An 18,321-nucleotide genomic window follows, 5' to 3' on the forward strand; every position below is an offset into this window, starting at 1 on the left:
ACGACGCACCTGCGTGCCGGTTCTGGCATCGAGGCCTTTGACTGTTGTGTGGCGGCCTTCTCTTCCACCCCTAACTATCTTTCTCTACTGATGAGGGAAGTTATCCCGAAACCCGAGACATGTCTCGGGCGATATCCTAAAACCCGGGACATGTATCGGGTCTAGAGATTCATCAGTCCAACAAGTACCGACTTGCACCCACCTGGGTGATCCACTAAAGAACTACAAGTACCAGAGTCCCGAGGGGCGATCCGGAGGAGGGGCTAGCGGTGTGCGCTCCATTGATGACTAAACACAATATGGCTCCCTTGAGCTTTGGGCCGACGGGCTCTTGGACGACGCACCTGCGTGCCGGTTCTGGCATCGAGGCCTTTGACTGTTGTGTGGCGGCCTTCTCTTCCACCCCTAACTATCTTTCTCTACTGATGAGGGAAGTTATCCCGAAACTCGAGACATGTCTCGGGCGATATCCTAAAACCCGGGACATGTATCGGGTCTAGAGATTCATCAGTCCAACAAGTACCGACTGGCACCCACCTGGGTGATCCACTAAAGAACTACAAGTACCAGAGTCCCGAGGGGCGATCCGGAGGAGGGGCTAGCGGTGTGCGCTCCATTGATGACTAAACACAATATGGCTCCCTTGAGCTTTGGGCCGACGGGCTCTTGGACGACGCACCTGCGTGCCGGTTCTGGCATCGAGGCCTTTGACTGTTGTGTGGCGGCCTTCTCTTCCACCCCTAACTATCTTTCTCTACTGATGAGGGAAGTTATCCCGAAACCCGAGACATGTCTCGGGCGATATCCTAAAACCCGGGACATGTATCGGGTCTAGAGATTCATCAGTCCAACAAGTACAGACTTGCACCCACCTGGGTGATCCACTAAAGAACTACAAGTACCAGAGTCCCGAGGGGCGATCCGGAGGAGGGGCTAGCGTTGTGCGCTCCATTGATGACTAAACACAATATGGCTCCCTTGAGCTTTGGCCCGACGGGCTCTTGGACGACGCACCTGCGTGCCGGTTCCGGCATCGAGGCCTTTGACTGTTGTGTGGCGGCCTTCTCTTACACCCCTAACTATCTTTCTCTACTGATGAGGGAAGTTATTCCGAAACCCGAGACATGTCTCGGGCGATATCCTAAAACCCGGGACATGTATCGGGTCTAGAGATTCATCAGTCCAACAAGTACCGACTTGCACCCACCTGGGTGATCCACTAAAGAACTACAAGTACCAGAGTCCCGAGGGGCGATCCGGCGGAGGGGCTAGCGGTGTGCGCTCCATTGATGACTAAACATCTTCAAATGAACCACACCCCCAAGGTTTCTCACATAGTAATCAAAATATCCCTTCTATATATGAACTATTACTGGGGAGGGAGGCAATGGGGGTTCTGCTAAGGAAAATGTATCATAGGTATTTTCAGAATATGCGCTGTAAGATACTGGATAGCGCTTGGCAGATGTGGAAAGCAGTACAAAAGATTTTACTAATCCCAAAGATCAACTTTCATACACCACCTTGGAAGTCAGGGTTCTTCCCAAACATAAGTATAGATGGCGCGTGGAAATACTGGGAACAGCAGGGTATCCGGACAGTAGGTGATATTTTGGAGGGAGAGGGTGTGATGAGTTTTTGTACGATACAGCAGAAATATGGTATCCCGGGTAGCCAAGGCCTCAAATTTGTTCAGGTTTCACAAATAATCAAATCTAAAAGACCCCGGATTTCCTCTGGTAATCTGTGTAGTACTTGCTAAAAGGGGGCCGTAGGATAAAAATTATCTATAAGATCTTAATATCTGGGATCCAACATGATCTGGAAAATAAGGAAGCTTCCTGGGCCATAAAATTGGAAGATCCAGATGTGGTTTTGGATAACGCACTACAATTAGATAGGAAGATTCTACGCTCTTCTAATTTAAACACACAGCATTTTAAAACATTATTTAATCTTTATTTTATGCCCTCTAAATTATTTGACTGGGGTAAAAGGGAAGATAATAGATGCCCCAGATATTTGAAAGGTCCTGCTGATCTGTTGCACATGTTTTATCATTGTGAGAAGTTAAATATAATCAAAGGGGAGATAGAAACATTTTGGGAGGGGCTGCTAGGCTCTAGGATCAGTCTATCCCCGACCTTAATGATCTTAGGGAGTGAAAGTAAGCTGGGTTTAAATAAAGAGATTGAAGCGTTTGTTTTTATTTCGGTGGCAGTGCTGTGCATTCTTACATCAGCAGCATGGAAGGACGTTGTCGCCCCCTCATTTCAGATGTGGCTGTCCAGGCTCCTGGGTATACATAACATTGAGTCCACACTATATGAATATAAGGGTAGGAAAACACGGGAGCTTGGGCTAAATATCTGGGCTCCCATGAAAGCTTGGAGGGATTCACGATTGCAAATATAAGTTAGTATATATTTGCTTGTATAACCTATTGATATGCATGGTGGTTTTTATCACTTTTTCTGATTGTGGAAGTGTATGTAAATATTTAATGTCTATTTATCATATTTATTGTATTTCCATTTAATCGTGCCAGCTGGAATAATGTGCGAAAACATTTACTGTTATTTTGTACCAGAAGTAAATTCTTAATAAAATATATTTTTTTTAAAAGATGCTAAATAAAGTGGGGTTCAAACAGGAGCCCTGAGGTACTCCCTTGGATACTTTTGTGGTCTGCGAGCAAAAAGGGCCCAAGTTAATAGTCTGGGTTCGATCGGACAGGAAATTAGACATCCCTTTCAAATCATTCCCTTGGAGGCCTATATCTCTAAGTCTCCTGAGTAGTGTCTGATGGGAGATGGTATTGAATGCTGCAGACAGGTCAAGCAGCACCAAAAGTACTGCTTTACCATTATCCACCTATGTTCTGATGCCATCAGTAACTGCCACAAATGTAGATTCTATACTATGTCTGGGTCAAAAATCCTGATTGAGAGAGATCGAGACAGTTCGGGGATTCAACAAATTCTGACAAGTGCTTGTTAATATGCTTTTCCAGGAGTTTGCTCTTTAGGGGGAGCAAAGAGATAGGGTGATAGTTAGATACGTCTTCAAGGGGTGCTTTATGATTTTTACTGATGTGTATAATCTGCACTGCTTTCCACTCTAGAGGGAGACAACCTTCCTTCATGGAACTGTTGAGAATAGAGCAGATGGGAACAGCGAGATGCTTGGATAGCAGGGAGGTGGTCTTGGCAGGGATTAGGTCTAATGCAGACTCTGATTTGACTACTTTTAGTAGAGCCTCTACCTCCTCTGGCGTAAGTGGCAGGAAATTCTCCAGTGTTAAAACATTAGGAATAGTCGGTGAAAAGTCTATTTTGGGGGCTATCCGGGAGCCATTAGCAGAAGTGATTTTGTTGTAAATCATTTCAATTTTCTGGGTTAAATTATTTGCTATGTTGTCGCATAAGGCTTGAGATGAGGCCTCTTCAAAGTCACACTCCTTAGGGTTGGTAAAAGACTTTAAAACCTGGTATAGCATTCTAGGGGAGTTCTCTGTTTGTTCAATTTGCAATGTAATATGTGTTTTCCGGGCGTTTTTCAGGTTTTTGTGGTATTGTGCCAGTGCATGTTTGAATCTTTCTTTATCTTGCAAGTCATGTGAAAGGCGCCAGTGGCATTCAAGTTTTTTGCAATGACTTTTTTCAGGCCAGAGATTGGGACTCATAGGTAAATTGGGCACTGTTTCAGGGGGGCTAAGAGGTCGACAGTCTATTTCGTGCTGGCATTGAAGGAGGCTAAGTGCTCCTCCACACTGTCAGAATCAGAATTCTGGGGCTGTATGAAAGTATCTTAAAACTGAGTAGGCGTGAGTCTGTGCCACTGTCTGTACCTCCTTTTAAGGTGTGATTTGGAAGCAATATGTTTTTTGGGGCCATTATTTGGGAATTCTATCAATGAATGATGTAATCATATCAGGGGACAGGTTGTTCCACAAAGAATGGTGGGGGAGTTGGTTGGGCTTAAATCTAACGTATGCCCTGCCAAGTGAGTGGGCTCATTGTTTAGCTTAATTAATGTAAGTATGGATAGGTCTGTCAAAAGTGAGGAAGCCTCTTGGTTAGCATGATTATCACTGTGCACATTTTAATTTCTGAGAAGTAAGAAGTTTCTGGTCGAAATACCGTATAGGGAGATGAGATCCATTAGTTGGGGGGCAAAATTAGAAAGTGGTCCTGGGGGTCGATATACAAGAGGGGCCCTATTCACAGAATGAACTTAAGACTCAATCCTAAACTTACTACTATTTTGGTATTCACAGAATGCACTTACTACTTTTGGCATTCACAGAATGAACTTACTACTTTTGGTATTCACGGAAGTTAGGAGTTTGTCTTAGGTCTGTCTTAAGACAAACTTAAGACGAAATCCTAACTTCTGTGAATACCAAAAGTAGTAAATTCATTCTGTGAATGCCAAAAGTAGTAAGTGCATTCTGTGAATACCAAAATAGTAGTAAGTTTAGGATTGAGTCTTAAGTTCATTCTGTGAATCGGGCCCGAGCTTCTTTCCTACTAAGTTGTGAGTGTAGGTCAATTCTGAAGACTAAAATTTCCAGTATGTCATTGCCTAGTTGGTCTAAGATGGACATTTTGAAGGGGTCTTTAAAGACGATACCTAATCCCCCTCCCACCCTGCGGGGTCTATCCAATTTTTGAATGTGATAGCCATCATGAAGTGACACCACAATAGCAGGGTAGGAGCAAGGTTTAGTCCAGGTTTCTGTCAGAAACCCAATGTGTGGGAGTGTGGAGGAGAGCAGATCACACAAATTAAGTGCATGTTTGGGCAAAGATCTGCCTTTAGCCAGAAAACAATTCCAGCCTCCGTTGTAGTGGAGGATATGTGAAGAACCTTCTTTTCCATTAATGCAGTGTGGTTGTTTTTTTCCCAGGTCAGCTGAAGTTTTATTAGTTTTAGACTGCGTAGGCTCCATACACTAGAATCTGTAAGACCTGCATGAGAAAGGTCCTTCTACGGTGTAATGCATGCAGTGTTTACAGGATGTCTAGAGAAATAATTGTCTTTAATCCTTACCAACTCATGACTAGAATAAGTGTGAGGGGCATCATCACACTTTGGTAGGTTAGGAAAAAACATCAGGGGTTCTAGCTCCTTGCGACATCCAGGCGCAGACGGATGCAGACAGGCTTTCCTTAGGCACGCCCGCTGCGACAGTCGGCTGCGCGTTGAGCCAAGCATCTGTTTATGTAGAGAGGTGGACAGCTAGACTGCTAACCTCATCTCTGGTATTCAGGGGAAATGCCCTTGGGTCAAATTCAAAAGTCTTTATTTCGATGATGAATCATAAAAGACACAAGAGTTATAAAAAATTCCAGCAAAATAAAAAAATAGTACAATATGGTCATACATATACAGTAGTTAATTACAAACCCCAAATATAAATAGAGCGTCCCCGGGGATTACAGCAGAACCATCGGTCCCACAAAGTTAAAAAAATAATTTAACATCGATTTAATATAAGGTGTTATACATTCCAACTTTCATAACACACTTTAGACTAAAGTTAAAATCAAATTTGATTAAAAAGAAAAACTACACTGATATGTGAATATAGTGGGAGGCTAAAATGACCATTTTGGGCATATTTTACTAATGCGAATTCTCCAAGACCAATGGAAAAACTTTGCCACTGCAATAACCACAGACTGGGTAGTATCAGTTGTAAGAATTGTTAGGGCCTCACAACCTGTCTGCAGTCTAAGCTGCAAACAGATAGGTTTCAACCAGATCCGTCTCGGAACTTTATACTCAGGACAAGTGAATAGGATGTGTCCAATGGTCTCATTCTGGGTGGGGCAGAAAGGACAGGTGGGAGCAGGTCCTTCTCTCCATTTAGAAGCGAAGGAGTTTGTTGGAAGGCTTCCCACCCTAAACTGATGATATCTCTTTCTAGCCTCCGGGACAGTGATATAATCCCTGTAACCCTCATATACTGGTGAGTGTTTAAGTTCCAAGAAGTCCACAGTCAATGACGGACCAATGGTGGAACCGAATCTCTTCAGTGCGACCAGGCTCCAGTAAAGTTCTCTTAGGGTTTTTCTGGGGGGAAGGCGTTTGCCATAGGATCCTGCCATAAACTGGCCAGGCCCATGGCAGAATAAATAACCCTCAACTCCCTGAACATTTGATTTTATGAGCCTTGTCCGCATTTCTGACATCCAGGAAGGCCCTCGCATACTGGGAAAGTTCTGGGGTAACTCACAGCCTCCTCCAGTACGCCACTGGTCTGTAATGCGCCTTATCCTCCAAGCGCTGTATGCCTAAGTCATAGTAAATGGGAATCAGCGGGGTCGATGCTGGAAGGCCCGTTACCCCTCGAAGAAACTTATTTAGGGACCTAGTCAAATTAGCAAGATTGCTGAAACCCCACAATTCAGCCCCATATAGAACTGCTGTGGCTATTTTGGCATCATAAATTGTAAATAAAGGTGATATAGGCCTTGTATGGGAATGGCAAAATTCTCTAGTCAATGCTCCTGTTAACTGAGCATGCTTGGTGACCAACTGAGTAACGTGTGGTTTCCAATCTAATTTCAATGATAAAGTAATACCCAGGTATGAAAACACCTGAGTCTGATCTAATCTAGCCCTATCCATTTCCACATTGCCTTTAACATGTTTGGACTTGTGAAGTACCATGAACTTGGTCTTGCTTACATTGACTACAAGTCCATGATCCTTTCAGAAGACCTCAAACACATCAATAGCTCGTTGAAGGCCCTGCTGCGTTTTGGAGATCAGAAGAGTGTCATCAGCAAACATCAACAGGGGGATCAGCCTACCATCCAACTGCGGGGCATCGGTCGGACGGCTCGAAAAATAGCTGATCACCCTGTTGATGTATAATGAGAAGAGGGTTGGGGCTAATACGCACCCTTGACGTACTCCCCTCTGTATTGGAAATTTATCTGTAACATAACCCTGTTGCTTCCATCTGATTTGGGCAAAGTTGTTCTCATGTAATTTTTTTAAAAAATAGCAAAATGCTAGATGGCATGCCCTGCTCTGCAAACGCTACCCACATTTTTTCTCGCGGCACCAAGTCAAACGCCGATTTAAGATCGACAAACGCCGCGAATAGCATGCCTCCCTCTAGGACTACCACCCGCCAATAACTTAAAAGAAATCTAAAAACTTGGTCTATAGTGCTTGTGTGACTGCAGAATCCTGCACGATAGTATTCTCTGTAGAACAAGCCTTGCCCCCACCTTCTGGATACAGTCTATCAGACTAATAGGCCTGTAATTTCCTGGATCAGAGCGCTCCCCCTTTTTAAAGATCGGTACGATCTCAGCACCCTTCCAGGTGGTTGGTACGGTCGAGCCATTTGCAATGCCATTAGCTAGAGATTGAATATTTAGTTCCCAGAGCTCTTTATCGTTCATAAAAAAGGTCAGCTGGGATGGAGTCCAGACCTTGGGGATACAATTCAGTACCTTTCTAACCTCTATTCTCTCAAAGTGAATGGGAACTATTCCCATATCAAACGACACGGGACGCTCAGTGACTTCCATGATCGCTTCATGAGATGCAAACTGAGTGGCATAGTGGGAGACCCAGAGTTCCGGCGAAACATAGTTAGTTGGTTCGCCCCTTTGAGACCCCCTGCCTCACTTACCAATGTCCCAAAAAGTGCACATTGAACGTTCCCTACTTGCGCAGTACAGCTCCCTCCAGTACTCCTCATCCCAGGCACGTTTGGCATCATATTGTGCTTTTTTATAAAGTGCACGAGCGCTTTTAACTCTAGCCCTATCTTCAGTTTTTATTGCCACGGCCAGAGCTTTGTACGCAGACCTGCATGACTTTCCATACCACTGGTCTTCCTTCTTAACAGGCCTGTTTGTCTTGAAAGGACCCTTTTTTATAAAAAAAATCCTAAATTTGTTAAAAAACATGTGTGTGGATCGGATTTAAATCTGCCACAACCCCCTCCTGTTCTATACATTTTAGGAGATCACTTGTCGCCTGGATAGTCATTTCCCTCATTGTTATTAACTTGGCCTCACTTAATGAGAAGTTCGCCCATCTAATACGCCTGACATCGTTTGTTAAAACGATGTCAACCCTAGCGGGAAGGATTTCCTCCCTTAGGGGTTTCCATAAAGTGAATGTAAGGCAAAGCGGATCATGATCGCTTTCAACCCTTTCTACAACCACCATGTCCTCTAAATTAGACCAATTTTCCTTGTTGGTGAGTATGTAATCGATGCGGCTCTTACGTATACCATTAATAAAAGTAAAAGCCCCAGATTAATCAGAAGCTGACCTGCCATTTAAAGCTCTCAGCCCTAATCCCACACACAGGACCTTAAGCTGTAGATCAGCCTCTGTCGATTTTTTAATCGGCGAGACCATCAACTGGGGGATATTCCATATGCTATCTTCTTCCAGCGTGAGGTCGACATCATTGCTATCTAGTGGTTCGAAACAACAATTAAAATCCCCCGCTTCTATAGTATTACCTTTAGGTGAATAGAACTCAAGAAGGGTTTCTAATTCATCAACTGTCTTAGACCGTTTCCCGCCCTGCATTCCCCTGGAATACACATTGTAAACTAAAAGATCACTATTGTCGGGGCATCTAATTTGAATTAATAAAATGTCATTACTTTTAGAGTCTATTTGGATCACCGTATATCTACTATCTTGTCTGACCAAGGTTAAAAGTCCACCTTTTGCTCTTCCGTGAAGGCTTGGGACAGCAAAAACACTAAAACTGAGGAATCCAGGTCTATACTCCGAAGTTTGCAACCAGGTTTCCTGTAGGAGCACTAAGTCCCTCCCATCTAGGAATGTGAGCCCGTCTGTAGATGACGCCTTACTCTTAAAACCTGCCACATTCCATGAGACCAATGATGTTAAATTGTGGTCAGCAGGTCTATTTAGAGAGTCAGGGGAACCCCCTGCCACTGGGTCCCCGTCTTCTCTAGCTGTCAATTGGACTCGTTCTCTCAGAGGGACATTTATATCTATGAGACCTGTAGATGCGGCACCGTGAATTGCTATGGGCAAAGTGTAGCCCAACGTCCCAATATCCAAAAGTGAGCACACTCTACTAGCATCAACTAAACAGGACGTTCCCTGTTCCCGGGTGTTTCCACCTCCGAGTCAGTCATTAATATCCAGTAAGCTCAAAGCTTCATATCTTTTGCTTGTTGCAAATGAGCTGATAAAGGGAACTGTCTGAATACTGGTCTGACCCTTGCCAATGACTCTGGTATTATGCGGGGGGTAGAAAAACCCCAATGGGAGTACATTTACATAGTCAGGGTGAATTCTAGCTGAACCCACCTGCCTCAGAATCTCATCAACCAGTCTGGCGCAGCCAAAGCTCACAACAACACAATCACCTTCCATGGTTTTCTTAGACTTGCCCAACCATGATACCCTCCTTACCATCTTAAAACTATTATGCAAGTGTTCACCTAACACTGTTTTATTAGTCAGGAAGTGGAGGGCTTTAATTTTTTAGTGTGGTCCAGTGTTCCTCTCGACCATCACAGGTTTTCGGAACATTTGCCAGGATAATTGTATACGGGCATGCCTCAGGAGGAAGGTGCAATGAAAACTCACTTTTAGATGTCTGTGCTAGAGGGCTTAATCTCCCCACTACTCCCCGAGGGCCCTGCTTTGCTCCCTGCGCGGCTCCCATAGCTACGGATAGAATGTTAGGTGCTACGACTTGGGCTGCAACTTGGGGGAAAGAGGTTTTCATGGAATCAACCAAATCATTGACTGTGGTAGTAATTGTACTCAAAGGGTGAACTACGGGTGGATTAATCCAAAGCGATGGACCTTTTTGATCTGAAAAGTATTTTTCAATAACATTTAGTCTACCATCTATTTGCTCGAGCTTGGCCATTACTGGGGAGATTAGTGACATGAGCCGTTCATACAAAAATCTGGTAAGCTCAGACATCTTGCACCCCGTATAGTTTGCCACATCTTGCACAATATGCCTTGGGTCACTTCCAATTGGTGTCAGCTCCCTCCATACAATCGGAACCGGATCTATGATGTTACAACGCGTTATTTTACAACGCAGACCGTTACATCGCAATTTTTACAACGCAGGAACCATTACAATGCAAACCTTTACAACGCATGTCATTACATAGCAGATGCTATTACAACGCATGGCATTACATCGTAAGTATAGGTAAGTATACCTTTTTAAAAAAAATGTATTTAAGTTAATTTAATTAAATTAATTTAATTAAAATACATTTTAAAATAGTAATTATTTTTATTTAATAAATTTATATAATTATAATTAAATTAATTTAATTTAAATATTTTTTTGATTGTAATTAAATTAAATTATTTAAAATAATGTATTTAATTTAATTATTTTAATTAAGAAATGTAATTAATATAATATAATTAATTTAATTTAACCTAAAAACACCCCTGTACCCTAAAACCCAAACCTTGCCCTGAAACCTAAAAACACCCCTGTACCCCAAAACCCAAACCCTATCCTGAAACCTAAAAACACCCATGTACCCCAAAACCCAAACCCTACCCTGAAACCTAAAAACACCCCTGTACCCCAAAACCCAAACCCTACACTGAAACCTAAAAACACCCCTGTACCCCAAAACCCAATCCCTATCCTGAAACCTAAAAACACCCCTGTACCCCAAAACCCAAACCCTGCCCTAAAACCTAAAAACACCCATGTACCCCAAAACCCAAACCCTGCCCTGAAACCTAAAAACACCCCTGTACCCCAAAACCCAAACCCTACCCTGAAACCTAAAAACACCCCTGTACCCCAAAACCCAAACCCTACCCTGAAACCTAAAAACACCCATGTATCCCAAAACCCAAACCCTACCCTGAAACCTAAAAACACCCCTGTACCCCAAAACCCAAACCCTACCCTGAAACCTAAAAACACCCCTGTACCCCAAAACCCAAACCTTGCTCTAAAACCTAAAAACACCCCTGTACCCCAAAACCCAAACCCTACCCTGAAACCTAAAAACACCCCTGTACCCCAAAACCCAAACCCTGCCCTAAAACCTAAAAACACCCATGTACCCCAAAACCCAAACCCTGCCCTAAAACCTAAAAACACCCCTGTACCCCAAAACCCAAACCCTTCCCTAAAACCTAAAAATACCCAAACACCCCAAAACATATACCTCAGTACCCCAAAACATATACTCCTATACTCATACTTATTTTAAAAATTACTTAAATTAATAAATTTAATTTATAATATTTAAATACATTAATAAATATTTTTATTTATTTTTATTTATAATTAATAATAATTAAATCAATTATATAATATTAAATAAAATAAAAAAAAATTATATACTTACCAATATTTACGATGTAATGGTATGCGTTGTAATACCATCTGCTATGTAATGCCATGCGTTGTAATGGCATCCGATGTAATGGATCCTGCGTTGTAATAGCTGCGTTGTAACAGCATTACGACGTAAAAGTTGCGTTGTAAGTGATACACACCATCGGAACCATCCGCAATGGACCAGGGAGACACACAAACTATTTGCAATGTGTACAGGTGAGGGAAACGTATAGAATTACAATGTTAAAAATACAGTTGAAAGCATGCGAGCAAATGAGCATCTAAATTAAAGGAGCCCTTTACCAGGCGCTCCCAGAGCTGCAGTACCGAGCGTACTGATCAGAATCACCTTAGTAGCCTCAAGCGCATCCACTGCGCATTGAGCTGGGCATCTGTTTATGTAGAGGGGTGGGCAGCTAGACTGCTAACCTGAACTCTGGTGTCAATCAATCAATCAATCATAGCATTTGTAAAGCACACTACATACCCGTGAGGGTCTCAAGGCGCTAGGTGTGAGGGGAACACTGCTATTGCTCGAAGGGCCAGGTCTTGTGGAGATGGATTGAGGAGTGGACTCCCTGCAAGCTACAGGTTAACAGAGCATCATCTCCACCAAGAGTCCCCATCATGGAGTGTGTCTAGTAGACTTTTAAGGATTTGGCCAGATGCATTTTGAGGATTGTAGTACCGACATCCCAAGGCCCATCTACAAAATTCCAGACCTTTGAATTGGTGATTCGATACTTTGAAACTGCAAGGAGACTGTCAGGAAGCACCACCTGATCATTGGAGAAATTATTGGGAAAAAGATCCATGATGTGACCCATCTGACCTCTAGAGTCAAGCCGGCTAACTTCAACTGCGAACCAGCCAGGATTTCAGGTTGATCATACTGCAACATTCAAAGCTCCAGACTTCCAGGATTTGACGGGGGCCTCACTAAATGTCAAGCTGGTGAATCCTCTCTGAATCCTGACTGCTCTGGGGGGTCAAGGGACGTCAGAAGACAAATCTCCAGAAATATTTCTAAGCGGGAAGTTAGCATTACGTCCGGTGCCTACCTCTTAGAGAGTCTACCCAGGGCTCCATCTTGGTTGGCCTCCAACTTAGATTATGTCCCGGTCAAGCGCTAACAGATGCCCCGGAGTGGTGCTTTTGGCTGTATAGCACGGTAAGGAGGTTAATATTTATTAAATTCATATCTCTGGTTCCCTACATTGGATTTTTGTTATTTTAGTGTCTATTTGTTCATACAAATATGCCCTATTATTATACATTGTGTGGGATTTGTATTGGGAGTTGTGTCCTACTTATTTGAAGTATTGGTGTTTTAAATGCGTTACGCTTCTGTGCCCTAAGTTAGGCCTGATTGCTCGTTGTCAGCTACCATGTGTTGAACAACGGGCTGATTTACTGTGACCATTATTAGACACGATATTGTGGGTTGTAAATGTAAATGTAGAGGTACTTGTATAGCGCACGACTACCCGGAGGCCTCTCAGCGCTTGTACGAATACCGCTGAGGAACCCTTCCTGGCTTTTCCCTGTGAAATGTCCACTCCTGGGCACCCCCAAGGTGAAGCCAGGCACCCTAGAATTGTTGGGGCCTTTGTGGAGATTAAGCAAGCTATTGCCCAGAGTTGCAGAGTGGGACCCATGATTAGAATAGGCAACGAGGCGAGAAATAACAGGTCCGAGGAAATTGAGCCCAAGACCCGCCGAGGCGGGTATTGAACCCTGGTCCCAGGCCAGACTTCTGCATCAATGTCTGCCGCTCTAAACATTGAGCCACACTTCTCCAAGGTTGTGGCCTTTTAACTAGTGTTAGGTGCATACTTACCCCTACCAATAATCCACTTTCCAACACTTATATTATGCTACTTGATTTGTTTTGCCTCTGTTGGATGAAATACTTTAATATTGACTCTGAGATTGCAATCAGTGAGATGCAGGAACACAAAGATGTCACAGAATTTAGTAGGTTACCTTAACTTGTTTGACTGGCATCCTTGATGTAGCATGTATCATTTTAGGAATTCCTGTCCAATACAGGTCACTGTACCATCATTTTCAGAGATATGATTAAAATGTGTAAATGATTATTTGTCTGAGTTTGGATCTGTATGTGTGTGAGAGCTGAAGATGTATAGATGAATTCCAGGCTAAGTGGAACAGAGGTCAGACATACAAATGTTGGGGTGTTTCAATTCAGGGTCACATAGGTTTGAAGATTGGTTGCGGAAAGGTAGCACCCACATACATGCAGTAGCCTAAGCTGATCACCGTATCAGATGATGTCATTATTGCTAATATAATATATTTATGTTGAGCAGTGTGATAAAGTGCATAGTTTAGTGGCAGGCAGAACTTTTGACAGGAGGGAAGCCCTATGTTTAAATGTTAAGTCAGTCACCCCTGAGTTGGTAGGGTGCCTTTTATATAAAAGCCTTGTATGTAACAGTTACACTTGTGAAAGTTTAATGTTTGCATGTTCTATTTGATTTGGAAAAATCTACAGAGATAAAATATTTCTGTAAAATAACATGTACAAAGTTATACTTTCATTGACTGATGCACCTGTAGGCTAATTAGCCTTGGCATGCCTGTAGCTAGCATTGTAGCACTGCTTTGATGAGTGCTGAAATGGCTTTAGGATTATTTAAAGAACCTCAATAACACAGTTTAGGCCTCTCATTTTAGTTTCAGAAGATGAGGTAGGTGGCCCTAGATCCGGATTAGAGTGTTTGAGTGGGAGGGAACTGCTCATTTAATTAAACACATCTCTAGGTATGCTGCAAGCTACCTCTATGGGCAAAACGATTTTCTCATGTAAGATTGTATTGGAAATGGTGAATTCTTGGAAGTTTGCAGTGAGGAAAGCAGGATTTGGGGAACAATTGGGAAAGTTTGACCTTGGGAACCTTACGCTCATTGGTGAAGGATTGTCCAGGAGTCATCCTCACCAACTGACTAGTAAATTAAACAAAAGTAGAACCTCACCACCTTATTCTGAGAACACTGTCTGGATTTGTGGTGAACCTGCTGTCTTTAACCTGTAAAGAGACCTGAAGAGCTGAACCTGGTCCTACTTCTACCCAGACTAAAAAGTGGACTTCAAGGGTCAGATGTCCGATCTCCTGTGTGACTGAAGGTACATAACAAGCTGTAAGGGACATTTTTCCCTTTAGTGAACAGTAGACCAGTTACAACTGGAACTGGACTGAACCTTACTGGTGACCTCTGCAAGAGATTGTCCTGTCCCCACTAATCACTGTTCCTGATTTCCTGAAAACGTTAGAAGGAAGTCTGCAAAGTTAGGATTTAGAACATTTTTGGACTTCCGAGACATCAAGAGCTTTCAAAGATAGCTTGTATCAGAAGGACATTGGATATAGCTTTACCCCTTTACCACTGGAAGATTTGCAGCTATAAAATTAGACCAATTCTGAAGGTAGGAATCTTTTTCAGGCAAATGTGCGAAGTATGTGCCAGGCGAGAGGACTTTAGCAGCCACAAAAGTTTAAATTTGCCACGCTGAACTTTTTCTGCCAAAGCCGCTGCCTTTAGTGGGACCTCATCTACCCGTTTTCTTGGTTCAAAGGGACTTTTTAGGACACCTCCTTCAACCTTGCCACTTTAAAAAAAAAAAACGACTAAGTCAGAAGGTAGAAACTTTTACCAATTTGGGGTATCCAACCTCTGCTACTTCATAGTAGGCCTGAATTGCACCTATGACCAAGTCATATGCGAACAGTGATTTCTGGCTGTTGTTTTATTTTTTCTTGGTGCTTTTAGCCTTTCAACATTCCAAATTCATATCTCCAGTCCCCCCTTTGGATTTTGTTGTGATATTTCTCATTACATGTTTCCTAATTCCTTAAAAAAAAAGGGCATTTTCAACAAAAAGTCCTATTCTGTACCTCTGCATGGGTAAACTTTGACAAGGACAACTTAGGTTTAGGCAAAGAGCAAGAAATGCCAGTCAGGGTACTCCAGGAGCCATAATAGTGAGGTACACAGCTTTCCCAGCAGTCCCTATCTGTTGAATTGATCTTGTCTGGTTACTTGTCCCAAAGTGCCAAAGTCACTGAAGCCATCCTATTCATGATGCAGCCATTTGCACCACAGAAAATCGGCAATCAATGGGCAACAGCAGCACCTCATGCCAGCCCCCTGCTTGGATTTGCAAAGAGATTGACGTTTGAGATTATGGGTGCCACATCTGCCCTCGACACTGTGGCTCCAGGAAGTCTGGAATACCATGTATGTGGTGACAGGGGAGGAAATGCATGACTATGATTTGGAACTCGATGGTAGCAAGGATTATAAACGTATTCGACATTGAATAGAGTTAGATGACATATGTCAGTCAATGTAGCAAACTACTAGCCCATTAAGTGCCTCAACAGCAAACGTGTTAATTAATTGCATATTCCAATTACATTTTGTCACCTTGCATGGTAACTAAGAATTCTTAAAATCTCCAATTTGTTGGAATTAAACATTTATTTTATATATACCCAATGTGATGAATGTTTATATAATGCCATTATTTGTTTATTACTTTAATTTAAAGACATATATTTGTACTTTTCTTCAGATCGAAGTTGTTGTCAATAGTCCTGAATTCAGTAAATGGAAGCAGTGTAACAGAGTTCATCCTGTTAGGACTCACAGATGACCCAGGCCTGCAAGTGATTCTCTTCATTTTGTTCCTGTTACTCTATATCTTTACCTTTTTGGGCAATTGCATTATCGTGGTCACTGTTTTGTGCAGCTCGCTTCTACAAACACCCATGTACTTCTTTCTTGCTCAGCTCTCCTTCTTGGATCTTTCTTTCTCTAATGTTTTCTCACCCAAGATTTTGGCTGATCTCTTCAGTAAGAAGAAAACAATCTCTTTATATGGCTGTTTTACTCAAGTGTACTTCTTTGCTTCTTGTGCCGGTACTGAGTTCTTCCTCTTGGCGGTGATGTCCTATGACCGGTATGTGGCAATATGTAGCCCACTGCTATATACAGTCATCATGAGTAAAAGTCTCTCTGTCCGCTTGGCTTCTGCATCATATATAGGTGGCTTTCTGCACTCTCTGATTCATGTAGGATGTTTATTTCGTTTATCTTTTTGTGGTCCTGATGTCATAAACCACTTTGGTTGTGATTTCCCTGTGCTCCTGAAGCTGTCTTGCACTGACATCTTAATAAATGACTTGGTACGCGTTGGATTATCAGCTTTAGTAGTTGCAAGCTCCCTCCTTGTTATTTGTTTCTCCTACTCCCACATTGTTGCTACAATCCTCAAGATCCGCACCACAGCTGGAAGGAGCCGGGCTGCCTCCACCTGCATCTCACATTTCACCTCAGTCTTTTTCTACTTTGGCAGCTGTTTTTTCTTGGGGATGCTCCCCGATTCAAGCTCTTCAGAACAGCAATATAAAGGAATAGCTCTGATCCCTACTCTCATAATTCCTGCCCTGAACCCTCTCATTTACAGCCTGAGAAACAATGAAGTGAAAGCGGCTTTGAGAAAGATAGTGCGCCAGATTACTTATTTTCAGTAATGATTGCTACCATGGCCTTTCAAAATAGTATAAAGAATACAACTGAAGAGCTGAACATGTGGGACTTTAATTCAGTACATTTTGAAAAGTTACTAGTGAATCTTTGACAATTTCATACAATTCACAAACTCAGACCAAGTAATTCCCGTCCCAGAGTCATCAGCCTATCTATCTACTGGTCCAGGGGTAGGTGCAAGGGCAGTAACCAGCATGTTATGTTATGTTAAGTTATGTTTTCACTATTTATATAGCGCAACAGCTTGCAACCCAGCACCTGCACAACTCCTGCAGCAGTTTAGGGAGCAGACAATGCTTACCTTGAACAGGCACAAACCCACTGTGACCTCACAGAAAAACAGTTACTCCCACCACTGCCAGTCGTATTCCAGATATGGGTCATGTGCACACATCAGGTTAAAAAATGTCAGCAGCTTTCGCCTTAGAGTGGGGTAAAATGCACATGTAAGAACACAGGGGCATATTATCAAGGAGTAGCGATATTTATCGCTAAATGCGCTTAGTGCGTTCATTTTTATCGCTGCCTATCGCTGGATATTTTAGTGGAGAAAACATGCTATTAGCAACGTTTTTCTCCATCGTGCTAAAATATCCAGCGATAGCGGCGAAATGCGTGACTATCGCTGGAAATCCAGAGATAATCACGCATTAAAGCCAATGAGGGCTTAATCTGATAATCCACCCCCCATTGACTCTACAGGTAAGTCAACTTTTTAGTAGGCGTTAGATGAAAGCTATTTTTTTTTATCGCTTCGCCTGCCTTGCTAATAGGCGATGGTTCCATGTTTAAATATCGATTACAAAAATATAGTTAACAAAAATATAGATGTAAAAATATCGACTACAAAAATATCAAATCCCTATACTTAAACAGGTAAGTACAACAATATCGACTCAAAAATATAGATGTAAAAAATATAGATGTAAAAAATATCGACTTTAAAAAATAATATAACTTAAATTAAATAATTAAATAATATTAATATTATTAACAAAATAAATTAAATTACATTTATATTTTAACTAATTAGAACAAATAAACTTAATTTAATGAATATAAACACAATAAATGAATACATATACATATATTTTCTTAATTACATTTTATTATTATCTATATTTAATTTATAAACTTTAATAATTATATAAAAATAAAATAAACACATATATAAAACATTTTGAATAAAAAATATTCTATATTTAATTAATACATTAAAGTATTAAAAAATAATAATACATATATTTATTAACAAAATACAAACATTAGTAGTGAAAACATTTGATAGCACAGGGGTAAAAATTACTATTCCCACTCCAGTAAGTGCAACAGTAGGGAAAGTGTTGGATAGCGTAGGAGTAAAAACTTACTAT

General features: G+C 41.9%; 1 protein-coding gene across 1 annotated transcript in view; it reads left to right on the forward strand.

The window, feature by feature from the left end:
• LOC144760988 (olfactory receptor 5AP2-like) overlaps window positions 1-16,932 on the forward strand; it is a 29,019-nt gene extending 12,087 nt beyond the window's left edge. Inside the window, exon 2 of the mRNA XM_078646564.1 lies at window positions 15,972-16,932. Within this exon, the coding sequence (XP_078502690.1) occupies window positions 15,972-16,932 (961 nt within the window). The remainder of the gene's footprint in view (window positions 1-15,971) is intronic.
• The last annotated feature ends 1,389 nt before the right edge of the window (window positions 16,933-18,321 follow it).

This window comes from Lissotriton helveticus, chromosome 1_1 (assembly GCF_964261635.1).
Source record: "Lissotriton helveticus chromosome 1_1, aLisHel1.1, whole genome shotgun sequence".
NCBI lineage: Eukaryota > Metazoa > Chordata > Amphibia > Caudata > Salamandridae > Lissotriton > Lissotriton helveticus.